The 26619-nt window shown below is 49.6% G+C and overlaps 1 protein-coding gene across 27 annotated transcripts in view; it reads left to right on the top strand.

The window, feature by feature from the left end:
* Positions 1 to 26619, top strand: part of Cit (citron rho-interacting serine/threonine kinase) — a 161762-nt gene that overhangs the window by 86265 nt on the left and 48878 nt on the right. For 15 of the 27 annotated variants that reach the window (XM_063271707.1, XM_063271706.1, XM_063271705.1 and 12 more), the window contains 10 exons: positions 225 to 482; positions 649 to 699; positions 1388 to 1441; positions 3252 to 3392; positions 5120 to 5245; positions 8268 to 8363; positions 12651 to 12767; positions 13673 to 13782; positions 14833 to 15007; positions 19305 to 19502. In XM_063271707.1, coding sequence (XP_063127777.1) covers positions 225 to 482; positions 649 to 699; positions 1388 to 1441; positions 3252 to 3392; positions 5120 to 5245; positions 8268 to 8363; positions 12651 to 12767; positions 13673 to 13782; positions 14833 to 15007; positions 19305 to 19502 — 1326 coding nt within the window. Of the gene's footprint in view, positions 1 to 224; positions 483 to 648; positions 700 to 1387; positions 1442 to 3251; positions 3393 to 5119; positions 5246 to 8267; positions 8364 to 10673; positions 12131 to 12650; positions 12768 to 13672; positions 13783 to 14832; positions 15008 to 19304; positions 19503 to 20432; positions 20685 to 26619 lie in introns of those variants that run through there. The other 12 variants (XM_006249472.5, XM_006249471.5, XM_006249469.5 and 9 more) reach the window with 5 other exon arrangements.

Here is a 26619-nt window from a genome sequence, read left to right as displayed (position 1 = left end):
CGTGTTCTGCGTTAGAGCAACTTAATATTCCTTTCCCCCTCCCCTGCCTCCCTCTCTAGATTGTTTGAGTCAGTCCAGAAACAATTGTCTTTGTCTGTTCATCTGTCCCCTGTCACGTTCCCTCCGATGTACATCTTCCTCCATGGTTGATCTGCCTCTGCCTCCCTGCTCTCCCCCTTTGACGGGGGTCCCCGGCTCACCTCCCGTCTCTGCCCCGTCTTTAGGAGTACCAGGCTCAGGTGGAGGAGATGAGGCTGATGATGAATCAGCTGGAAGAGGACCTCGTGTCAGCCCGAAGACGCAGCGATCTCTACGAGTCTGAGCTGAGGGAGTCTCGGCTCGCCGCCGAGGAATTCAAGCGGAAGGCAAACGAATGTCAGCATAAACTGATGAAGGTAGTCAGCCACCCTCCAAGAGGGGACCCTGGGGGCACGGCCCCGGATGATCTTCACAAGACACAAGGCCACGCTGGCTTAGCGAGTGTAGGTTGGAGACACAATGAGATTCTTTAGAAAACGCCCGTCTTTATTTTAGGCTGATACCATTCTTACTGTTTGTTGTGGTTTTGGTCTCGGAGGCCAAGGAAGTACAGCAGACAGTGGCAGTGGATTGCTGAGATTTCCCAATATGTTCTCTTTTCACTCACAGGCTAAGGACCTAGGGAAGCCTGAAGTGGGAGAATGTTCCAGACTGGAGAAGGTGCGTCTTCTGCAATGGGGTGTATTATCTGCGACAACTTGTACTTAGAGATAGTTGTAATATTATTAGTGACTGCTTACCACATAAGAATACTTTTCTAGTGGCGATATATTTATTTTCGTTTTATTTTGGTGAGGGGCAGTGAATGCAAGTATGCACTATGCTGAACTTCATGCCCCTACTGTAGTGGCTTTTGGGTAACTATGTCAACCTTTAGCTGTGGTTCTAAAAGAGAAGACGCATTTCTTTTTTTAAAGAGAGTTCCATGTAGACCAGGCTAGTCCCATGGTCACTGTATAGTTGAGTCTGACCTATACTGCTCTTTCTGATTCTGTCATCCAAATGCTGGGATTCAGGCATGTGCCAACTTTAATATAATTTACACACACACACACACACACACACACACACACACACACACACACACGCGCGCACGCACACACACGGTTCTACTTCCTCACAGTAACACATAAACCCAGACCCTTGGTACCATTTTTATTGTGTTCATATACGTTGACAGTCCTACATGGACAGTCCATACCACAGCTTGCCTTGGGATGGGCCCATGCTTCTCTGACAGGCGAATGTTCTTTCGATGCTAGCAAATTCTAGAAAACAAGCCGCAGAGGCTCCTGGAGCCTCCGCGGGTGCTGATGACGTCCGTTTTCTCTCCCGGCTTCCATCACAGATCAATGCTGAGCAGCAGCTGAAGATTCAGGAGCTCCAGGAGAAGCTGGAGAAGGTAAGTCTGGGTGATGGGGCTCCCCCATCTACATACCTGCCTGCCTCACCCTGGAGCAGTAAAGAAGACAGAGGCCAGGTTAGTCACAAGCACCACAGACAAAGGGTGCATCCGTCAAAAACATCAGGGTTCTGTGTTTAGGTTTTCATTTGGAGGCCATGTCTGCAGTGTTTGTTTCTAAAAACCGACCGAACTTGCTTGAGACTCAGGGACAGAAGCTCACCAGTCTTCCCATTTTGCATACTTGTTGGGGAAGTCTGGTTTGTCCTCTTCCAGGACCCTGAAAGATTCCTTCTGGGGCGAGGACTCTGCTGTCATGATGTGATTGTGTGTCGGGGAGAGGGAGGTGTTGGCAGTTTGTGCTAATGGCCTTGCTGCCGTAGTACTTTCCAGACACTGGTGGGCATGCTTTAGCTTTACCAAGGAACAGTTGAAAACAAGAAAGCTTATATCTGGGGCTGGAGAGATGGCTCAGTGGTTAAGAGCCCTGGCTGCTCTTCCAGAGGTCCTGAGTTCAATTCCCAGCAACCACATGGTGGCTCACAACTGCCTCTGACTGCAAGCTATGGTGCCCTCACATGCAGGCAGAACACCAACGCACAGAAAGTAAAAATAAGTAAAAATGTAAACCCCTTATACTTACAGTGTGCAAAGTGGGGTTTGAGGTATATATTCAGCTGTGACGTGATCAGGCCATTAGCATCTCAGTCACATCTCCCCCAGCAAGGGGGTGGAGGGGTCGTGGCCGACCTGGTTTCTGCATCAAGTCACCTGTGCGGGGCTGAACAAGGGCAGCTTTGGCTTCCTTTTGAAAAGTACTCTGAAACCAGAGCAATGGTGTGGCAGCTCCGTCTGTCCACGTACCTGGACATCACGTCCCTGGGAAGTTCTTAACCATTCGCCACTGAAAGTCAAGCCCCCGTCAATGCATTTCTCAAAACAAAACAAAAAAAAATCCCACTTTGCCATGTTTCAGGGTTCACTGTCCCCCATGGGGCACATGGCAGGTCTCAGACTCTCAATGTTTTATTGTTGTTTCCACTTTCTTATTTTACCAGAGTCTTGCTATGTAAGCCCAGGCTGGCACCAAGTCTATTATCTTCCTCCTAGATGCTGCCTGCCAACACAGGCCTGTACCAGCTAACTGACTGCACTTGTTAAAATCTCAGTTCAAACAATATGTATGAGGTGCTGTGTATGTGTCTTCCTATGTGCCATGAACATATTACACAGGATCATTGTGATTTGTCTCATAAATTCGTATGCTGCCCACAGTACTGTAAAAAGCTGTAGTGCAGGTTAGACCACAATAAAAGTTAATAAATGACAAAAATAAGAGGCTTAGCCTCTTCTCCTTCTGTCTGTGTCGTCGCTTGCCACAGACACCAAGGCCGTTACAGCCTTTGAAGGGTCATAGGTCATATCCTAGCTCGAGTCTTAACCTTACTCTCTTACTGTGGTGGTTTCCACATTCCCCACAGGAAGAACAGTCAGGAAGTAGGTTAACTCTGGGTATGCCAGCTCTTTGACACCTTTCCTTTGCTCCTGTGTTTATCATTACTCTGGATAGACAAAGGACTTTTTGGTCACCCTGAGAAAGGGAAGCACATCATTGGTAACTATGAGACTAGTTCCAAATTCAGCGAGATTGGAAAACAGCGCACCCAACAGACAAAACATGCAATAAATGAATGCTGGAAACCGGATCCCATGTGGTCGGCGTCTCCCGCTTTTTCTGTGTTTTTGTCTTTTCTTCTCCTGTGTAAACACACGTAGACATCTGTGTTCTGCCCCCCCTCTCTCCCGTCAGGCTGTAAAAGCCAGCACCGAGGCCACAGAGCTCCTGCAGAACATCCGGCAGGCAAAGGAGCGAGCTGAGAGGGAGCTGGAGAAGCTGCACAACAGGGAAGATTCTTCCGAAGGCATCAAAAAGAAACTGGTGGAAGCTGAGGTGAGCGGGGGGGCCCCCCCTCAGCCTCACCTGAGCTTGACCCTGGTTGTTCCAAGGTAAAGAACCTGCTCCTGTCTGACCTCCTTCCCTCTGAAGATCCCTGTGCAGGCGGCAGGCCTGGAAGCCTGTCTCCGCAGCTCCAAGGCGACGGCTGATAGATGGATGTGTTGTCCAGCCCGTTTCCCTCTGGCCTCCGGAGCAATCCGGTGACTTTGTATTTTCTCTAGGCTCTCTGGCTGCTGCTCCAAGGTTTTGTCTTCTCCCTTTTTTTTGCTGTTTCTAACACAATGCGGATCTAACCCATCTGGTCTCCTCGACTTCACCTGTTTCCTGTGGCAGTGACTCTGGGCCTGTGTTCTGGGCCCTGTCCCCATGAGATTCTTTTGTTGTTGTTGTTGTTGTTGTTGTTGAAATCATTTATATAATTATACTGAAAACACGACCTGCTTTTCACTGTCAGACTTAAACAGTGCAGACAAATAGGAGTATGGGGTGAGATGTCTCTAGCCGTCTCTGCCTCTCTGCCACCCTCCCTCCGTGTCTGTTTCACACAGTGGATTGTAACACATTCAGTTTCACTGTCCTGTCTGTCCCTGGGTCTTCCCACTTCCCCACCGCAGTGTGCATGTGACCCGGCCTGTACGTGGCTGTCTGGGGTCTGACCTCACCCACCTTCCTGTGTTTCCCGTTGTGGTCCTGAAATCCCGAGTATGTGTGTGAACAGTGTCTCAAGTTCAGAGTGGCCCCAATACTGTCCCCGGAAACTACCTTCCTTTAGTTTCTCTATGGCGGTCGAGCCCCCCGCTGTTCTTCTGGTGGCTGCCCCAGCCTTGAAAACTTGGTGTCATCCTCTTGCCTCTGTTGCTGTTAGTGAATTGTGGAGCCCTGTAAACATAAGAGAGCTGACTCTCTTCCTTGTCCTCAGTTTCTGTATCTTCCTCATGGGCTGGACCCCTTTCCCTCTCCGACGAAGTAGCTTCTTGATCTCCAGCAGCTCCAGATCTTTCTTCCTCCCAGCCTAACTCACATAGTGTAAGATTCATGGACCCCCAAGTACTCCTGTCCCACCCAAGTCTTTTAAGGGTGTCTCTGTATTAGATGTACCCTGAGCTCTATGGGGCAGCCATTTGACCCCCCCAGTTGCTGACTGCTTTTCTCTCGATCTTCCCCACCCTACACAGCGGTCCGTCTAGGCTTTCCTTAGAGCTCCTGTTGGGTTCTGACAAAGCCTGTTTCCCCTGAGCTCCCTTTATGTGCGTGACTGTTGTGTGTATGAATGGCCTCCTGCACCCTATTCCCTACCCCTCCTCACTCCAAGCCACCCTGCGATGTCTCGCCTGAGCCCATCCCCATTACCAACACCTAAACTGTGCAGCTAAATGTCCCCCTTGTGTCCCCCACTCCTACCGTGTGTGCTTATTTGTGGTTTGTCATGTCTTTTCCAAGGGCAGTGTGTCGTCTTCCTCTGTATTCCACACGGTGCCTAGTGTGGTACTTTGCAGATAGTAGGTGCTTGGTAAATATTTGAATGAATGAATGCACTCTTGTAATCCGCACAGCTGAGCACCCGAATTCTAGAGCGGTCGCCTTCGCCGTTGCATCAGGTGCCCAGGATTTTCCCTTCCTGACTCGCGTGTCCGCCTCTTGAGGGCTCTGTCCCTTGGTGCAGGTGCTATGCCCACAGCGGTTGCTCCATTAAAACTCTCTGATTGATTCACGACCCACAGGAACGCCGCCACTCCCTGGAGAACAAGGTAAAGAGACTAGAGACCATGGAGCGTAGAGAGAACAGACTGAAGGATGACATCCAGACAAAGTCCGAACAGATCCAGCAGATGGCTGATAAAATTCTGGTGAGCAGGAACCAAGGATGCAAAGTGCAAAGCTAAGAGGTTACAGGTCTCACAGGGAAGGGGGCAAGAAGGCTCGCACGCCATCCCGTGGGGGTGTCACCGAGTAGGTGGATGGAGAGCAGTGGTGTCAGAGACACCTGTGGAGTGGTGTGGATGAGCCAGGCCTGTACAGCTTAGCACCAGTGACAGAACCACTGCAGTTTCTCAGTCTGCTCTTGCCCGGCATCTTAAAAAACAGAACCGGGCCTTTGTCACGCCCTCCTCTCAGCAGAGTTTTGCTTGGCTGGTAACTTGGCAAAACCAGTGCAGAAAGCTTTTGGGACTTTAGACATCTACAGCCCAAACCCTGATTCTCACTCTCAAAAACGAAAGAAGTGAGCCACACGGGCTGTTTTCCTCAGGGCAGTATCTGTCTCAGGCGCTGTGCTGCTGCTGACGGAGGCTGTGCCCTTACCTCATGGTCTCAGCTGGAGCTTCTCTTCTCAGGGCTGCTGTCATTCAGTCTGTCTTTGGCACTGATGACCAAATTAACTGAATGAAGGGAATGTTGGCAGAAGCGTTAGCTTATGTCCCCAACACAGGGTAAAGGACTGCCTTCGAGCTTTGCTCCCAAAGTCAGAAGTTTGATGTCATGTTTGAGAGGCTCAGGGGTGGTTTGTAAGTCAAGCACAATTCCCCTGTTGTCCCCACAGAAGGAGATGGGGGTGTCACTTCTGGGAAGTGGGATACCCATGGGCGTATGGCCTCAGGGACGGCTGACTTACAGGTTTGCACAGTATTTACACCTCATAGATGACTCTGTGTCTCTTCACAAATGTTAAGGTTGTTCTTGAGCAAATTCCTAAGAGAGGAATTAGTTAAATTGTTTCCCTTTGCCATCCAGTCTTTATATTTATGTGCGTATGTGTGTGTGTCCGCACACAAAGGCAAATGTGGTTGTCTCTTCTCTTCCGATCTCTTGTTCTGTCTTCAAAAATCTTTTCCGCTGTTGTTAAGCATGTGAGTTTTACTGTGAGAAAGACAAATGCTGACACTGTTACCCTTTACCTGGTTAACAAGCGACTAACAAAAGGTTTAACTCTTTCGTGGTTCCAGAGTGTTTCTTTACTTAATGGTGATGTGTTCATTCATTCATTCAACAAATATTTAATGAGCTTCTACTATGCGCCAGGTCCTGTTCCAGGAGCTGGAAATGTAGCAGTGAGCAGGAAGAGCTGCTCTAATACTTATAGAAAAAAGATACATTAAAAAATAATAACAACAACAACAAAGACAAAAACCACCCAGTAGTGAGGTGTGAGTGACCCGACCCTGCATTGTAGAAACCGTCCCTGTGGTTGTCAGGCCCAGCTGTCTGAGTGGTGGGCTTTCCCTTGAACCAGTTTGTAGGTTTCTATCCCCTTTTCTGTGCCACTGTGTGAGGACTGAACCCATGAAAGGATGATTAGCAGGTGACTTGTAACCAACCAGAAAAGCAAAATTTCTTTATCCGAATATACCTCGTCAGCCTGCCCAAGTGCCTCTGTGCATGGCTGTCTGTGCCCTTGTTTTAACAGAATGTGCCTCTCGCTCAAGGGCCTTGTTCTCAGGCTGCAGAGCATAGGGGACGTGGGCCAAGAATGGTCCTTCACACTGTCCCAGGACAGAGACACTGCGACAGGTCCCAAATGTGCTTGCTCTTCCAATAAGGAATTTCAAAATGTGTTAGCGGGGCCCTCAATCAATCAAAGGAGTCTTTGCCTCAGGTCCTTTAGTGAACATGCTCAAAGCCCGTAAAATGTTTTTATTAATTAGACTCCTGTTTATGTCCAATTTCCGGAGAGCACATCTGGTGGACTGCACTGGGCTTTGTGCACCTGCTCCTAAGACCAAACATTTAAACGCCGAGCTTGAGCCTGCAGGACTGTGGTTTCCGAAGCTTCAGGCTGTAACATTTTTTTGTGAGCACGTGACTCTCATAAGCTCCCCCACCCCCTGTTTTGTGGACATATCCCACATAATTTCCTCATTTAGAATTCTCCATCACTGTTTCCACTTCACAGGAAAAGTTCAAATAGTGTGAAAGAAGAGAACTTGGGGATACTGACCTCCTGTGACCTCTGGTGTGAGAAATTACAGTGGGCCCAGATTCTGTGTCTGTGGTTTGGGTGCCTACATCTCGTTGGATGCCGCCTTTCGTAAAGGGCCAGTTTCTACCACACGGACGAATGAATTGCTGTACTTTTCAAATGAATCCCACTTTTGTTTAAAGACAAAAATAGCAAGAGAGCCTTCAGCTCTAGCTGTTCACGTAACCCCAGCTTCTCTCCTCCTCACGCGTGTAGGAAGGCGTTTCCGAGGTCACTGCCCATGTTCCCGTTCGCATTGTTTCGCATAAAAATTGAATCACGTGCTCATGTCCAGTGTTCACATGCCCACATTCCAGCCATTTACGCTAACCTTTCATACTTGCTAATCGTAGTCGCTTTCCCCTTTGGTGAGGGTTCTTGAGCAATGCTTAATGAACGGGGAAGACCCCCAGTACTGCTTATCTCCATAATAAACCAAAACCCCTTTTCTTATTCAAGGCTGATGAACCTCAGCACCGTAAATAGCCGGAGGCTTAGGACAGTGGTCAGGGTCTTTGTGCCGTTTGTTACCTTTATTTCTGTGTGAAGTCAAGCTGCTGCCTCTGTCCTGACCTGTCACACCAATGCATCTCCAGTCCCAGCCTCACAGCCTACCGGCTGAGTGTGCATGTGTGTGTGTGTGTGTGTGTGTGTGTGTGTGTGTGTGTGTGTGTGTCTGTGTCTGTGTCTGTGTGTGTCTGTGTCTGTCTGCACGCACTCTTGGAGTTGGGAGAGCCAGGACCACACGGTGGCGCTGCTTTCCTTCCCAAGAGCCTTAGTCTAGTGTTGCAGGAACAGCGGCTTCCTGTCACCTGCAGTGTCTATGGAGTCGCATTCCCCTGTGAGTGTCTCATGCTTGGGTTGGCACCCTTCCCCGACCCATCATGCCTGACTGACTGCTCTTTTGTATTCAGGAGCTGGAGGAGAAGCATCGGGAGGCTCAGGTCTCAGCTCAACACCTAGAAGTACACCTGAAGCAGAAGGAACAGCACTATGAGGAAAAGATCAAAGTAAATCCACCCCTCAGTGTCGTCTGACCTCCCTGCACAGCTCACGTGCAGCTTCTCTGCCACCCTGGGCTTCCGGGCTTGGCACTTGCTAGAGCAAAGGGCCGACCAGCATGGCAGCTGGACTTACTGCTCGACATAAGACTGTCAAGTCCGGAGCTTAAACTATCCTTCGTTCTATATTGTGGATCCGTCTCTCCTCCCTCTCCCTCCCCCCCCCCCTCTCTTTTATTTTGAAGTTAGTTTTTAAACCACTGTGATTCAGGGCATGATTTGTTTAGATTTGGCTTTGTTTACCACATTCCAGATTCTTGGCTTTTCATGTTCTTTCCACATCTCTGAATTGGTCAGGTACCCCTTCCTTTGTTTAAAGTACGTCCTTAGGAACTTAATTTTGTGTGAAGATCTGGGGTTGTTTTGAAAATGTGCTTGTTTTACCCTCACTTTCAAGTTTTGCCTATTTTCTTACCTACACACAACACACACACACACACACACACACACACACACACACACACACACACACGTATGTGAGTTTGGCATGTGCATGTGAGTGCAGTGCCCGGGGAGGCCAGAAGAGGGCACTGAATCCCCTGGAGCCGGAGTTACCGGTGATTGTGAGCTGACTCGTGCTGGGAATCCACCTCAGGTCCTGGCACTCTTAACCACGGGGCCATCTGTACAGTTCCTTAGGCTCAGTCTTTAGAAATGGCATGTATTTATGGTACAAAACACTGACATCTGTTACGACATTTTTTTATACATCCATCTCTTACTTGGTTCACATCTCTGATGCTACCCTCTCTTGCGTCTGTCCCTCCTTGTTGGTTCTCTTCTCCCTCTCAGAGTCTTTCTTCCACTCTTCTGTTACATATTTCCTTTGTGAACGTGCATTTTAGGTCAGTGAATTTGTTGTATGTATAATTTCCCCCACCTCCCTCACAATTTTTTTTAAACATTATCTGAGAATTTGATACTTGCAATGCATTCTGGTCATTTTTCACCCCTGCTTTCCCCCAACTCCCTCTGTACTCACACTCACATTCACACAGCCTCATTCTTAGGGGCACCACATTCTTCACTGGTTTTTCCAGGGCTCTGTGGCTGTCCCTCCACTGTCCTTTGACTTTTATTTTGAAACCATGTGTAAGTCTTAGACTTTTATTTTGAAGTCATGTGTAAGTCTTACTGTTACCTTCTTAACCTAAGCTTTTCCCCCTTAGTGTTTTCCTCTGCCTAATCCTCCTAGGTCTTTCTGTGACTGTTGGGATGCCTATTCCGCTTGAAATTTATGAAGTGTGGAGTCCTTCGGCACATTTTCACTCTACCCAGGGAATTAGTGTTTGGTATATTTCGAGTGTTATTTCTCCATCTCTTGCCTTTTTTGCCACTTTGAGAACTTGAGTAGACTTGTGCTCGGTCTCCTGGAATCCCCTCTCCCATGCTTCCCTTTCCTCCATCTCTCTGTGCTATGTCCACTGCCTTGCCTTCCATTTTGCTAACTCTCTCTTAACTGTGTCTAAACTGTGGACCAACACAGTCTACTGAGGTTTTAATGTCAGGGGTTTGTTTTATTTCTGGGAGGACACTGTCTGTCTCACTCCCGAGTTTACTAAGTTATGGAAGATGATATGAAAGACGATTTTCAGTTGTACGTATTTATCTTCACGTCTGTCTGTCAGTTCAAGAACTGCAGTAGGCACTGCTGTCTGATAATGGCTGTTTCTTTTTTTAAGATTTATTTATTTGTTATAAGTACACTGTGGCTGTCTTCAGACACACCAGAAGAGGGCATCAGATCCCATGACAGATGGTTGTGAGCCACCATGTAGATGCTGGGAAGTGAACTCAGGACCTCTGGAAGAGCAGTCAGTGCTCTAACCACTGAGCCATCTCTCCAGCCCTAATGGATGTTTTTGAAGATTGGCTTTTCACCCCCTCTCACATCGCATCTGTACTCTTTCGTCTTGTCTGTCAGGCTGCCCATCTTCTTTGGAAAATCATCAATGGAAGCATTGATTCTGTCTTCTCCAGTTGCTTTTTAAGGCTGTGGAGCCTGAAGCTTAAGTTCATTCATTCAGCAAGCGTCTCCAGTTAGGAACAGCTTTGAATCAGCTCTGCTTGGTCTGAAATATTTGAATTCTCTTGTCAACCTCCCCACCCCCACCCCCACCCCCACCCCCATCCCCTGAGAACTGAGCCTTGCTCCTTGCACATGACTTTGGTCATTATATCCTATGTGATTTCTTCCCTGACCAGACGTTTTAATTTGGGGTTTGTACTGGCTTCCAGGCTTTCATGTTTGGAGTGAGACTTTATATGGTAGTCTCCTAGCCCAAGGACGTGATGATGGCAACCCCTGTGGAATCTACTGTGTGGTTTGCAAGAGGATATGGAAGTGCCTGTCAAAGGCATGTTCTGTCTTACATCTCTACCCCACCCCCATCTTTGTGATCCTCTTCCTGCCGGTCGGATCCTATCAACGCTGAGATCCTTCCATTCTGGGTGAAGGCTTGATCCTTCTGGGCCACATGCAGCTCTTACTGGGACCCATCGATGCCAAGGCCCAGGTCTGCTTTAGAACAGTCATCTTGACCACGCCTTCCTTTGTATTCACACCCTGAAGAAAAGGAGGCCTCCCGAGACTGGGCTTTGTGTGTGTTATGAGGCCTCTATCCCTCTGGCTAGACAGAACTTTGACGGTCAGACCCTGGGGAATGTTCAGCAAAAGCTATTTCCTCTGCCTTCTCTACTGGGATCCACACAGACACCCGCTTGTTAACCTTTCTGTATTATGTTCTGGTTCCAGCTTGTCTAAGGCCGTCTCTGCCATGGCTTTGGTTGTACCCTGGATCCACTGTGTTCTTGCTCGTAATTTTAGAACCACCCTCAGAAATCCAACAGAGCGGTCACTTCATCGTCCCGCTGAAGGCTCCGCTCCTCGTGACCCTGCTCTCAACCTTCCGCTCTCCACGAGCTTTAGCTCTTTCTCCCCTCACCAGTCAGTTCTAGTTTAAAGCCTTCTTTGAAATTTGTTCTGTTCTTTCTTCTGTGGACCCCTTCCCTGCTGGCTGCCTCTTTTTTTAGCAATGATGTCCCGAGAAACTGAAAAGGGCCCCTCACAATAGGCATTGTGGGGAAGGCATATTTCAGATCCCATCTGTGACCCCAATTCTGATAGCTTTATTCCCAGTCTCTTCTTGTTCTGGATGGCAGTGGGTGTCGTTCGCAAAGGCAAAACGAGTTCTTTGTGAGGAGGAGCATAGGCTCTGGCTTGGTCAAAGGCTCAAGGGACTTCAATATCTTCTTTCCTCTCCATCCCTTGGGGTTTTGGCGACTGGGAGGGCCAAGTGCCTCACGGAACATTAGTTCAAGCTGGTGTTTGGTGACACCATTACCCTGTTATTTTCCCTCTTTAGGAATAGAAGGTGCTCACGGTAGCAGTGAGAGCCCGGAGAACACAGCCTTTCTCTCTTCCTGGGAACAGTGTCTTTTTCCGGGGACTTTTCATCCTGGTTACATCAGAGGAAAAGAGCCACCTTTCCCCCTCCCTTATATTATCTTCCCCACCCACACACTGCTGGGCAGTATCTTCTTATCCCTGGCTGTGTCGGAACATCAGCCTCAGTCACCCAGACTCACCCTGGCCCTTCAGCTCCTCTCCTCCTGAGATGCATGGCCTGTCAGCATCCAGAATTCACTTTGTACAAATTAGGAGCAAGGCATGTTCCGAAAACTACTGGTGTATTGGCTAAGAAATACACCCCCAGGTAATGTAACGTTCTCAAATGCAACACGCTTCACTCTACAGGACTAGGTGCTGACACATATACTCCTCTCTCTCTCTGTCTGTCTGTCTGTCTGTCTGTCTGTCTCTCTCTCTCTGTGTCTGTCTGTCTGACTGTCTGTCTGTCTGTCTGTCTGTCTGTCTCTCTCTCTCTCTCTCTCTCTCTCTCTGTGTGTGTGTGTGTGTGTGTGTGTCTGTCTCTCTCCTCCTTCTCCCTCTCTCGTACACACACTAGTTTTTGGAGCGGCTGACTTGACAGTAGGCCCCTCATTCATGGTCTCCTAAGTTTTGTCCCTTGGCAGCCGCGCTTACACCTGCCCCTCTGTTGGGGATTCACCTTCTCTTGGAGTCTGGAGGCTCTGGTCCTCTCCTGCCTCTCTTCCTCCTCTCCTGCCTCTCTTCCTCCTCTGCTGCCTCTCTTCCTCCTCTGCTGCCTCTCTTCTTCCTCTCCCTGCTCCCCCAGTGTAGCTTCCTGGGATATTCACATCTTAATGTCTCCGTAGGTGTTGGACAATCAGATAAAGAAGGACTTGGCCGACAAGGAGAGCCTAGAGACCATGATGCAGAGGCACGAAGAGGAGGCCCACGAGAAGGGCAAGATCCTCAGCGAGCAGAAGGCGGTGGGTATTAAGGCCTGCCACGCCCCCTTCTCAGGAGGGGCTTATGGTTAACACGATCTCCCCGTGACAGCAAGTGAGGTTTACAGGTTTCAGGAAGCTTCCTCGGAAACAGCTTCCTGTCCCACAAAAACGATCAGTAGCAGATTTATGAAACTAGACAGCTGACTGCTGCAGAATGCCTCTGGACAGCGCCCAGTGGTCGCCCTCAGTCACCCACGTCGCTGTTTTAAATTTTCTAGTTTCTCTCCCTTCCAACTTAAACTTGCTGGGCATGGGACTGGTCTGTGATGCTTGTAAATCTGTGTTGTCCTGGACGCCCACTGGGGCACTCTGCCCCAGAATTCCCAAGAGAAGGACTGGGTGTTTAGCTCAGTGCTCAGTGCTTGCCTTGCACGAACAAGGATGCTGGGTTCGGTGTCCTTGTCCTCGTCCTCTAGTTTCCCTAAGAGAGGGTCCTGTTCTCCTTGTACTTTAGCCAGCATCCAACCTCCTTCACCCTCAGCCCCTGTTGTTTAACGAGTTAGGAAAACGTGAATGTAGAGGGATACATTATATATGTACCTGTATGTTATATATGTACCTGTGTGTTCAAGTTGGAAGCTCCTTAAGGCCCAGGTTACAGACAGAGGACACTGGGGTGTAGAGAGGCCTCCCCCGAGGCCCTGCTGTGTGTTTTTGACACAGGCCGCTCAGTGAGAAGACCCTGGTTTCAGTTGGAAAAAGAACTGAGGGCCATCCACTAAGCCACTAGTGACATCTGTGACCTTCAGGGCACAGCCTGGTGGCTCATCTACTGCCTCTGGCCAACCTGTGGATTTCTAAGGAGATTTTCAGTTCAGCTCCCAAGGCCGACCTTAGCCCCTCTGTCATGTGACTGTTGACGTGTAAGGTGTCTCCCGTTTCAGATGATCAACGCAATGGATTCCAAGATCAGATCCCTGGAGCAGAGGATTGTGGAGCTGTCAGAAGCCAACAAGCTTGCGGCAAACAGCAGTCTCTTCACCCAGAGGAACATGTAAGCGCACTTCCCGCACTTGGCCACCTACGCCGGCACAGAAAGTCTGTCCTTCTGTCTGATGGACCTCCCAACTGGTTGTCACGTGCACGCATCGGCTCAGCCTTCCTGTGCACGCCTGTGTAGTTTACTGTCCTCTGAAGGCTTTTAATCCTCCATAGCCCCCCTTTGAGTCTGTTACTCTGAAGTACCTCAAGCCTCTACCTACAGACCACAGAGAAGTTTCCTGGGGTTGGAGATTTAGCTCAGTGGTAGAGCGCTTGCCTAGGAAGCGCAAGGCCCTGGGTTCGGTCCCCAGCTCCAAAAAAAAAAAAGAGAGAAAAGAGAAGTTTCCTGAGGCTAATGAGGCTGGTTAGTTTGGTTCGGGGGAAGCTGCTGCCCCTCTTCCCCATCCTGAGCTGCTCTTAGTCTGCAGGAGGTGACCTACTCCTGTGCACCCTGCTTTCTGTTGTGTATTCTGCTGGAAGGAGCTATGTCTGGGGGTGGGGGCTCGGCAAGAATGGCCGGGTTCATACCTCTTCCTGCTAGAGGATTACATTCCTCAGGAATGTTCATCCCTTTAGAGATCTGTGAACACATTCCCATCTTAACGTGAACCAGTTGGATAAGAGCTGCTCTGAGGTCTCAGGGTCTAGGCTTTGATACTTGTTGCAGTTGGTGGAATGGAGTCCCCCCCACCCCCCAGAATTCTATAAAGATCCAGATTCTTTTCCTTGATGGCTGTCTTTCACAGAGCATGTGTTATAATCTCTGAGGAGGGCACCTCTACTCAAAGGAGACTTCTTGCTTCTCTGTAAATAGGCTTAAAAGAGAAAAATGAAAAGGTCTGCCAAAGAATTGACATGGTAGCATCTGTTGCTTGACCTTACTTAATTCAAGACGAGGGACTGAAAAGGTCCCAGGCTCCTTATCAGGGTGGGGCTAACCTTGGGATGCCTACAGCCCACTCACTGAAGATGTACCTTCTCACTCCATGTCTGTCTGTTATCCCAAGGAAACATGTTTACCTCTGGTAATTCTCTTTGGATACCCCCACCCCACCCCTACCAGGAAGGCCCAGGAAGAGATGATCTCAGAACTCAGGCAGCAGAAATTTTACCTGGAGACACAGGCCGGGAAGCTGGAGGCCCAGAACCGAAAACTGGAAGAGCAACTAGAGAAGATCAGCCACCAAGATCACAGTGACAAGAATCGGCTGCTGGAGCTGGAGACAAGGTTGAGAGAGGTGAGGGCGAGGGGTGGTCCCTGGAGAGGTTTGGTGGGAGGAGGGGGTGGGTAATCCAGTCCTGGAGCCAGCCATCTTCCAAGGGTAAGCCAGCACACAGTGGAGGCCTTGTGCATGGTGACTAAGAATAGAGACTGGGCCACATGGTTTTGGGTTTGAATTCACCTCTATTCATTACTTTTAGAAAATAGTGTTATATGTATGCAAATGCATATTTACACACACCACAGCATGCCTGTGGCAGTCAGAGGACAACGTTCGGGTGTTTGGTTTTCTCCTACCATTAGGCTCTGGAGGTCAAACTCGGGTTGTTCAGGCTTGGCTGCAAGCCCTTTAACCTGTTGAGCCCTCATGTTGGCCCTGTAGCTTTATGCTCATAACTACTAAATCCACGCTTCAGTCTCATCTGGTAAGTGTCCGTGGTGATGTGTCTCCCTTTTAAGGCTATTCGGGGGCCATGCGGATTGATGCATCTGTCTGACAGTTATGAGTTGGCAGGTTAATGAGGACCATGAGATGTACTACAGCAAGGGCCTGGCTACAGACCTACAACTGAGGCAGAGGCATCCTAATGACAGGAAATTAAAAGACAGCCAGGCAAACGTTTGCTTGATGGAGGGAACCTGGGCAAAGCCATGCTTTTCAGAGGGGAATACAGCGAGGGACGGTGCTGAGTTTCATCAAAGTCAGGAAGTTAGATGCAGCCGCCCAGGGTGGATTTGTTAAGTACCTACTGTGTGCCAGTTAGTAGTCAGGGTTTACCGTGCTAACGTCAGATGAGTATTCCTGACCTTGGGGGCGTATCCATCGAGCTGACCCCAAACTAACAAGACTGGAAAGCCATTCTTTCAAGTCAGACACCCAGGCAGGCGTGAAGTGACTCGTGCACTGCAGACGCACGGGTTTATCATGGGGTTTGTAGAAGAGCGTATTCTCTTTCTTAAGGAAGAGACTGCGGTGGAGAAGAAATATGGCTACAGATGTGGGCTCCATAGACAGCATAATCCCGCTTCCAGGGGCTGTCAAGGTCTGGGTCCCTGCATCAGCATCACCCAGAGCCTCTTACAATGCCCTCCCAGGCAGCATCAGCTTTTTACTGCAAGTTCTCTGAGACAGTGCTGACCCTACCTCAGCCCCACGAGGGCTACCACAGGCGTGAGCCACAGAGCATATATATTAAAAATATTAAATGCTAAATATTAAAAATGGAATTTGGAAGGGAAACTTGTAGTCAGTTTTTAAAGTTTCCTTCCTTCCTTCTTTCCTTCCCTCGATGTTTAAACAGGCACTCTGTGTGACTGAGGTCCTCCCTGCAGTGTGAGAATTGGTCTCACTAGGATCACCCAGTAATGTCAGCCTTAAGAGCCTTGGTGCAAATAATCCAACAGATGCTCTCAGCCTGAGCACAGCAGCTGTCTCTGTCTTTCCTTTCCATGTCTGTCTGTCCATCCATCTGTCTGCCTGTCCATCTTACTGAGCTTGCGCTGTGCAGTAGTTCACCTGGGAGACCAGAGTCGTCAGGGAAGCTTGGTGGTGGTGGTTCTTTCTTGAATAGTTGACTGCTTCCCCCCCAACCCCAGGGTGGTAGGAGAAACTTGAAATGTTTCATAAGAGGCTCAGGGCTCTGTATTCTCCCTGGGAGTTTTGGAGTTTAGCTGTAAATAGAACAAGGCCAGGCCATGTTCTCTGGCTGACATGCTGGTGCTGAGATTCGGGGCAGAGGCCTCAACCTCAAGTCTGCTCTGCCTTAAAGGGCCCTGAGCTCCATAGCCTCTGTGTATGGTGGTAACTCTATGGTTCCCTCGGGGCTTCTAAGTGCCCGGCATTCAGCTACCTGATTTCTCCTTGACTCACTCTCACCCGTGCCTCCTGGTTTTGCCAAAGGACATCTGGGGAATTCTCGGGCTGGTAGAGTCCCAGCCTGCTCTGACAGCTGGCATTTTAATGAGACAAACAGTAAGACTTCATGTTTGCAAACACGAACTCCCACCATACTTCCTGGGTTCGAACGCCAGCCCTGCCATCTTTTTATTTTGTATTTTTTTTAAGCTGTGTAGTATTTTGCATAGTTGTCTGATGTCTTCGAGGTGGTTTGCTTATCTGTAGAGCAGAGGTTCTTGGGGAGCTGCCCTGAGTGACCCTGGTAGTTTAGTGTTTTCTAGGGCAACATCGTCTTGGCTACAGTCACTCGAGGACCTTGGACTGCTGGCTTTAGCTGTCTCTAGCATTTTAAGACTGCCAGGTCTAGATTGGTGACAGGGCCTTTCTCTTGAGCTTCTGAGCCTTTGCTACAGAAGACTGTAGACCTCCACGCTGAAGTGTGTCCCATGGGGGAAGTTCAGCATGTTAGTATGTTAGTGCTGAATTGTCTATCGTGTCCTTCACACAGGCTCCTCTCTTCCTCCTGTCCGCTGGGACCACTGACCTCGCTTCCTGGGAGGTGTCCGTTTGGAAGTACCACAGGCATTAACTCTGCTGTCCCTTGTTCCCTGGCCCTGTTCAAATTAGCCACAAGTATTGTTGGTTAAATCTTTTGCAATTCCTTCTTCTCTTTGCTCTGGTGAGCTGGGACTTGGGTGTCACCTTTTCTGAAGTTCCTTCCCCGCTGCCGCTGTTGTCAACTCCCATAGATAGCCCTGTGAGGACAGCAAACAAACGTCCCTCACTCACTTGGCATGGTCCCGGCATGGCTTCGTCCCTGCAGTGGTCTTGCTTGCTTCCACACCTCTTGGACACCTCACTTTCCCTGACTGAAAAAAAAATCAAACTTGACCAGGGCCTGGTGCATACCAGGTGCACGCAAAATCCTGTGCTCTGTCTCTAGCTTCTTTACCATCTGATTTGACTCTTTATGATTTTTTATTATTATTTATGTGTATGTATGTCGTACATTTGCAGTAACCCACAGTGGCCACAAGAGAGCATCAGATATCCTGAGACTCAAGTCTCTTGCTTTGCCCTTCTGCCTAAGTCCATCTCACTGGGCTTGCCCTGCCTGCCCTGGTATCTATCAGTGTCCCCAGGGAAGCTCGTTGCTCTTTGTATTGTTCTGTGTCCCCCAAGGTCAGTGGAGGACACTAGTCAGATCACATGGAGCTGGATTCACAGGTGGCGATGAGCTGCAGTGTGGGTGTGGGGAACTGAGCTTAGGTCCTCTGCAGGAGCAGCCGGTGCTCCCTAACACCGCCTTTCAGAGTCAGCTGCTGTCCCTCTGCTGTTTCTACAGCAGCCTTCCATGTCCTGCCCATCATGCTTGACTGCAAATAGTGACTTTTGTCTCACTTCTCAACTCGAAGGTACAGGCTGTCTTTCCTCTCCAGATCCTCCTCTACACAGAAATAGCTCATTAAATTTTCCTTAAATGAATGCATAAAACATTGAGTAGAAGGATGGATGTTTGGGCAGATGGAGGGAAGAGTGCTTACCTCAAAACATGACATTACTGCAGGATACCTAATGGGGATAAATCAGCATGAGACTATCTAGAAGAAGTAGAACCGATCCCATTGTGGCATTTGCATCCTGATTATGAAGGTGTCTTTGTTACTAATAGATGTTATTTCTATCCATTTACCTTTAAATGTTCTTCTCATCCGATGATTCATTAGTTTTCATCGAGACTCCCTTGTCCCTCTTGCCTTCCTTTGGAAGCCTTCCTAAGCATCTGAGTAAGGGATGGTCAGTAGGGCGTGGGCTCTCGGACTCTGCTCGCTGCTACCAAACCTGTAGCTGCTCTTCCAAATGTCCTTTGGAAGAGAGGGAGACATCCGCAAAGAACCTCTAAGTGGTCTCGTGTGTGCTTCAGGGCACAGAGGACATCTCTGCTATGCAATTGTTCTCCAAGAAGCTACACTTGCTCGGTGGTGATGGGGAATGCCTTTAGTCCTGGCACTCAGGAGGCAAAAGCAGGCAGATCTCTGAGTTCAAGGCCAGCCTGGCCTACAGAGCAAATTCTAGGACAGCCAGGGCTACACAGAGAAACCCTGTCCGGAGAAGCAGCAGCAGCAGCAGCAGGCTCTCCACTGTCCTGTTTAGGGGAAGGTGACATTTCTGTATGTGTTCAGGCATGTCTGACACAGACCCAGCCTCTGTCCGATCTCTCTGAATACTCTCAGCCTATGATTGAATGAGCCCATGAGAGAGCTCACTCCACATCCTGCTATGTCTCTCCTCAGAGCTCTGACTCCTGGGAAGTTAGCCGCTGGATTCGGACCAGGACAAAGCTGCAGGCTTTGCGGCAAGCTGTGTCCTCATGGTCTTTCTAAAGCTTACTGAGCATGTACCCATCCCTCTGCAGGTCAGCCTGGAGCATGAGGAGCAGAAGCTGGAGCTGAAGCGGCAGCTCACGGAGCTGCAGCTGTCCCTGCAGGAGCGTGAGTCCCAGCTGACGGCCCTGCAGGCCGCCCGGGCTGCCCTTGAGAGCCAGCTCCGCCAGGCGAAGACGGAGCTGGAGGAGACAACTGCAGAAGCGGAGGAGGAGATCCAGGCACTCACGGTGAGTCTTCGAGCAAGCATCTCGGAGCCAGCATCTCCGGCAGGTTCAGGAGGTCTAAGCCGGCATGAGAGTAGGCGCCAAGTGTCTTTGTTTACTCTTAGAGATGTCAGGAGAGAGGAAAAAAGAAGATTCCTGGGTGCGGATGGTGGGTGGAAAAATAGCTCGTGTAGATAGACTTCTCCTTTGTTGGTATTAATACACTCGCTCATCTGGGAAGATCCTCCCTCCTGAGTTTATCTGTTGTTCCTCTCTTTACAGCAGCCATTGTCTCACGTAAGACTTCTTTTCAGCTAGAGTCTGTGCACTTGGGTCTTCTACTGGGGTTCTTAATAATCAGAAGAAAAATCAATAATTTCTCTCCTGCAGTCATCTACTTCTTTATCCTGCTCGGTCTCGGTTTTGTTACTGTTTTTTGTTTTCTTAAGGTATAGATTCCCCTTTATGTCTTTATTTTACTTTTATTTATTTTATTTTTATTTTGTGGGTGTCTTAAGATGAGGACTTGTTGTGCAGTCCTGGGTGGTCTTGGATTTATAATCCCCCTGCATCTGTTTCCCAGTTGCTGGGACCCCAGGTGTACACTCCCATGCTTTCTGGGTTTTTTTTTCTTTCCCTTTCGGTTCATTTTTATTTAGCAGTGCATCTAAATCTATGCTGTGTGGGTGCAGTTCCTGCAGAGGGCGTCAGAGTCGCTGGAGCTGAGCTTGCAGGATATTGTGAGCCACCAGACAAGGTGCTGGAACCAACCTTGGGTCCTCTAGAACTTGGTTATTTGGAATTGGAGGACACACTCTTCACCCGTGAGCCATCCCTCCGGCCTCGTTCATGTTTTTTAAAGCTTCTGGTATGATCTCTGTGGGAACTCCCCCCCCCCATCCTCTCCATCCCCCCCCCCTCCCCGAATGAGAGAGGTTGAGATTCTCTCCAAAAGCAACCTCTCAAACCTGCTGTTTCTGAGAGACAAGTTTACCAGGCTGGAGAGAGCTCTCCTGCAGTTGAACATGGAAAGGCAGCAGTGGCCTCACACCTCCATTCTCTCTGGAAGACTTTTGGCCATCCCCACCACCAGTGACCATTCTACAGGGACCAATCCAGGAAGACAGGCAGAGCTCACAAAGGCTTTCCTGGGGTGTCAGTCATCAGCTTCCAGATGCACCTGCTGAGTCGACCAGAATGCGCTGGGTGGGTGGTCCTGACACCTCCCACATCAGGGACAGTCTACTTAACCCCATCACTGAGGGCTGGAGAGGGCTCCATGGTTAAGAGCACTAGCTTCTATTCCAGAAGACCTGAGACCTGCGTTTGGTTCCCAGCACCATAGTGGGTAACTCCCAGGGATCAGACGCCCTCTTCTGGGCCTCCACAGGCACTGCCTCTCCTCCCCCCCTCAACACACACATACACACACACACACACACACACACACACACACACACACACACACACACACACACACAGATAAACCTTTAAGGAAAGCAAGCAAGTACTGTTAGGTTTGGAAGGCTGCGTGGTGGGCACAGACTCTGGAAGTGGAACGAGCTTCTCCATATTAGATGCCCACACATTTCTCATAGTAACACACTGCTCCTGCCAAGCAGATGGGCACAGCCATGCCTGCTGGTCGGGGTGCCCTTTCCTGTGGGCAGGGCACAATGCAGCTGATTTATTCAGTGATTTCTTTTTAAATGGGTTCATCATCAGTTCCAGTCCCACTTGGCCCTGTCTACATCAGCTAATTTCTCTGCATCTCTCAGAGTAGTGTTAACTTCTATAGGTTTTAACACGGTCTCTTTATAACTCACCTTGTTTGAAAGGTGCGCGCGCGTGTGTGCGTGGCTTTATCTTTAAACCAGTTTCATTCTTACAAGTGGCCTCCTGTTGTTGGGTTTAGGCAATCCCGTCGTTTAAACAAGATTGAGAATGTGATGTTTAGGGACAGGCCAGGGTGGAGACCAGCGAGGGCCGCAGCAGTTTGCATGACAGCACTGAAGAGTGCCCACTGTAAGGAAGCCCCGTGCGGCCTTGGTTTTCTGGGACTTATGCCAAGTGTGGATATTGATCAAGCCCTAAAGTTCTATCATCTCTACGAGAACACTCATTATGACGCCACGTGTCCCCAATATCTAGCTTGGGGGGAAAAAAGATAGCAATGCCATCTCTTTGTTTATGTTCTGCTTTGAGAATGGATTGAAAGCAGTTTGGCAAGCTGGACACCATGAGATCGAAGAGGCAAACAAAGTAGGCGCACGGAAGACAAAACAGGGCAAGGAAGGAGGGAGACGGTCTTTGAGGCGTGTGCGCCAACAGGAGAACCACGGTTACTTAAAGCATGTGTCATCTGCTTTCCCCGTGTGAGGTGTGAGCGTCTGAGCTCGGAAGCGAGGAGACATCAGTGAGTTAATCCGAGATGTGGAGCACTTACTCGCCTCGCACGCGCCGAACATTGTGCTGCTAGCCCGCTCTCCCTAGGGGATCAGCTCCTGACTCCTTTTTTTTGGCAGTGCCCAAAGATGAGACACGGATCTCACTGCTCCATGGGGACTAGGAGGGCAGGCAGCAGCCATGCATCTTCCTGTGCCCCTGGTGGACGGAGGAGGACATAAAATAGAGCGTGCGTCACGGCCGTTTATCTGTGGGAAATGAGTCCCTTAAATCCTGCCCTGCTGCTGGGTGGGGTGTGCCCTGTCTACTGGCTGCTTGAAGCCTCACACAGCAGCTAGTCACGACTTAATTTAGTCAGATGAGATCACTGCCTCCAAGAATCTTTACAAAGAAACAAAACAAAAGCCTTCGCTGGTTCTGAAAACTCAGGCTCTCTCGCTCCTGCACATGAAGGTTCATGGAACATAGGCTTTGCTCAGACTCATGGGAGAAGAGCCCGAGAGGGCCTGAGGCCACACAGAAGACCCTGGCCTGAGGAAGAAAGCAACAGCAGAAATGCCATGGGTCAGGCAGCTGTTGGCAGACATGTCTTGGAGAACCCCCCTCCACACCCCTACATGCTTCTGTTCCTATCCTGGGGAAGCATCCCCCAATATGCTTACACTCCTGACCATTCCGAGGCCCCTTGACTTTCTCCTCCTCCTTGACAGGGTCTCAGACTGGTTCTGGGCAGCATGGGGCTGCCAAGTAAAGGTCTTGGTGGACTTGGTTCCAAAGAACCTATTTCCTAGAAAAGGAAAAGTTGCCGTAAATGCATACTTTATTCCTCTCTGTTTAAGGCCCACATTCAAATCCAACGGGAACATCAATCAGGTAGATCAGCTGGATCTAAAACAATCTCGTGGGAGGTCGGAGAGCCTCCCCTCCCCGCAGGATGCTGTCATCAGTGAAAAGAATGGCAGAGTGGGCTATTATTTCTTAATTCACAGGGGCGGTCATCTCCCAGGCTGGGAGGGAGCAGCTCACCTGGTGCGGCCTTACCCCCGGGACAAATTAGATGGAGCACAGTTCAGTTACAGTTCTCCATCGAAGGAGCTTGACAGGAGCAGCTGGGGGCCTTTGTGCCTGCTTGGTCCTCGTTCTCACTTTACCCATCCTGTTGATTGCTCCTGCACTGAAATCGGTGGAGACTGAGTCAAGGCACCCGCAGCAGAGTTAAAACTGTGGCACAGCCACGCCACTGAATTTCCTGTCTGTATCTGACCCAGAGGGTGGCACCGCCCCTTCCTGTGAGGTAGAGGCCCCGAGGCGTGCAGCTGTGTTTTGGCTTGGTGGGTGGCTCCCTGGTGCTGACCGCATGCTCCCTTACTCTTTTGGTCAGGAGGTTTAGCTGAATAAGGAGCGGAAAGCTGGACACCGAGGGGAAGACGCCGCCTCTGTGCAGCGAGATTGTGCAGCCAGAGCCATCGCTTTGGATTTGTCGTTAATCAAGCAGGCTCCCACCCCGTCACACAAACCAGCCTCATACTTAATTACTAAGCTGTTGGCGTAACAGCCAAGATGTAGGCTTGGGGCATGAAAGTGCAGAAAGGGTGAGGCCCACAGGCTGTGTGTCCCGGAACACGCATCACCCGAGCACCGCCTTCCTGTCCTTGGCCCTGTGACCCTTCACTCTTGCTGTTTAATCCTGACCGGGGGTCTCTGCCCGCCTTCGCTCATTCAGTTCCTGATAAAAGACACACACATTCTTTGTATTTACAGCACAAGAGCTGGGCAGATGCCTAGATGCTGTTAGAATCCACTCTTCTATCGATGACCCCGAGTTACTACTTACTATGTTTATTACTTTTTATGTGCATGGGAGTTTTGTCTGTTCTGCGTGTGTGTGCAGTACCCAAGGGAGCCATGAGAGGGAGCTAGATCACCTGGAAGTGGAGTGGCAGGTGGTTGCTTGTCTCCATGTAGGTGCTGGGAACAGGGTTCAGCCCCCTACAAGAACAAATGCTCTTAGCTGCTGAGCCCTCTCTCCAGCCCCTCTTACCGGTTCCTTTCTGGGATCAGCTGGGTGGTTGTTAGACCTACCTGATGGTGACGCTGACACCCACAAGGGACCAGTTTCCTGTGCTGTGATCACTGCTCCCATCAAGGACAGAGCGTAGCCATACTGTCAGTGGCTCAGTTCAATCTGCCCCAGAGAGAGCTGGCCTCTGATGTGTCCAGATGACCCAAAGACCCCATCATGGTGGGTTTAATGGGAATGAGTCATCCAGGACTGAAAGTTCAGATTCCAGTGCTGCAGTGAATGAGGTTTTAATGCTATGGAGTTACTGGAATCTTTGTTGTTAGTAAGAAAATATAACATGTAAGAAAGCTTCGACATCCCTGTGTGGGCCAGCCAGCCTTAGTTTAGAAAGAACTGATACCACTCTCAGAGAGAGGGAGAGAGAGAACATGAAAATAGGTAGGGGGTGTGTGTGTCTGTGCACGTGTCTTTGCATGTAAGTTGTGTGTACACGTGTGCATATATATGTGTGTTTGTGAGTGTGTGTGGGAGTATATTGTTGCCTGTGTGCACATGCGTGTGTGCACATGTGTGTACTGTACATGTGATGTGGAGGCCAGAGATCTGAAGCAGGTGTCTTCTTCCATTGGTCTCCACTTTATTATTTTCTTTTCCACTTTATTTATTTATTTATTTATTTATTTATTTATTTATTTATTTATTTATTTATTTGAAATAGTGTTCCACTAAACCTGTAGCTTGCCCATCGGCTAGCCAGGCTAGCCAGTGTGTCCCTTGCATCTTCCTGCCTCAGCCTCTCCAGGGCTGAGGTTAGGGATGTGCTCTCTGGTGCTCAGCTTTCTAGGCGTGTGCTGGAGAACATGTGCGCATGTGCGCCTAATCAAGGCGGCTCCCCAGTTTCATCTGCATAGCATATTTCCTATGATTTCCTATGAAGACATTTGCCCTCGGATGATCAAACTGGCCTGCAGACCCAAAATGCCCATTGTCTCTCCATTCAAAACAAACGAACCAACCAGCCAACCTTGTGACCCCTGCTGCAGGTGGCACTGACTTAAGACAGTCTTCATGTTGTCCATGGGGGCCTCAGCGTGGATTGGAGGGGTGAGGGGTTCGTGGGGTCAGGCTGTGCTTACTCACTGGCCACAAGTGGGATTTCAACGGTAGCACGGGAGTGGTCCGAAGCTGCATAAATGCTCTCCTCGCTCCAGCAAGTTGGTCTGTGCTGACGCTGGGACATTCACTCATCCCAGTACTGGAAGGAAATATTGGGACAGTCAGTGTATAAAGAGAAACGATTGTTGGGGGGGGGGGTGTCGCAGTTTTGACAACTCTTGTCCATGATGGATTACCTCCTTGTGATTGGGCCTATGGCAAATCACTCACCAAGTGAGCGGAAAGCAAGGGTGGAGGGGGAGAGTAGGGGCAGGACCCACTATCCATTTCAAGGTCAGGACTTTAGGGAGTCCTTCCTAGGTCCCCAATAACGCCCAGTAGTGAGTGTATATGTGGAAAACATTGAAACACAAGTTTCCGCTTGTCTTTGCCTTGCCTGAAGGACTCCTGTATAGTGTCCATCTGCCTGGGAGAGTCCCCTTACCCCGTGCATGCCCCTGGCAACCGTCATTTCCTCCTCACTCGGGAGAGATACTTTTGCTAGAGAATGCTGGGCAAACGGACTTTTGTTGTTGTTTTCTGTTGCAGTGTTTAAAATGCTGCTATACTGTTCTCAGGTCAACCCTCCCACAGCACCGTCCAAGGACCTGACTTTCTTGTTACTCTGCGTCACTTTGTCAACCTGACATAAGCCAGGGTCATCTGGGTGGTGGGAGCTGCAAACTAGAAAATGTTCCCATCAGTTTGGCCCCTGGCATCTTCTTGGTCACTGACTGATGGGAGGGCCCAGCCCACCATGGCCAGTGCCATCCTCTCGGCAGGTGGGCCTGGTTGGCTAAACGAGCCTTGGGAAGCAAGGCTGCTTCAGTTTCTGCCTCCAGCTTGAGTTCCTGCCCAGACTTCCCTTTATAAAGCAAATAAATCCTTCTTTTCCCAAGTTACTTTGGTCACGACGTTCCCAAGATGGTCTCAAACTGGGGAGTCTAGTACGGCAATTACCCACCACTCCACCCACGTCTGGCTTGGTGGACCAATGAGTTTATTAGGGTAGGAATGTGGGCAGCTTATGGGCAGCCATACCATTGCGTTCCCTCCTTCAGCCATCTCTTACGGCTGTGTATCATAGGGAACCTTCCCTTTTCCTCCACCCCGAGAGGCCCTGTACTGGTACTGAGAGTTGCCCTGGTCCAGGATGGCGATAGTCTCGTCCAGCCTGGAGGATGGCAATCCAGCACTTAGCCCGCTGCTGTCTGTGTGGTGCTCGTTCTCGTGCCTCATTGACGGTCTCTTATGGATGAGCTGGCTTTAAGCGGTTGGATTGAGGTGCGCTTAAGAATAACTGTCTTTGTGTTTCCCAGGCGTGGGTTTGCTGAAGTTCGTGGACCTGTGGGTTCAGAGCTTTTAGCAACTGTGGACATCTGTGGCCATTTCTTCTTGCGGTCTTTTCTCCAGCTCACTCTGAACCCCTTCAGAGTCTCCAGTTGATGGGGGTTCTGCTCTCAGCTGCCCCCCTCCAGTTCTCTGGTTGGATTTTAAAGGTTTTGTTACTGTTGTTTTGTTTTTGTTTTTGTTAACTTTTGTGTCTTATTTTGCACA

The sequence above is a fragment of the Rattus norvegicus genome, chromosome 12 (assembly GCF_036323735.1).
Source record: "Rattus norvegicus strain BN/NHsdMcwi chromosome 12, GRCr8, whole genome shotgun sequence".
NCBI classification, from domain to species: Eukaryota; Metazoa; Chordata; class Mammalia; order Rodentia; family Muridae; genus Rattus; species Rattus norvegicus.
Note: the sequence above shows the minus strand (reverse complement) of the source record. Positions and strands in the feature narration are given on the sequence as shown.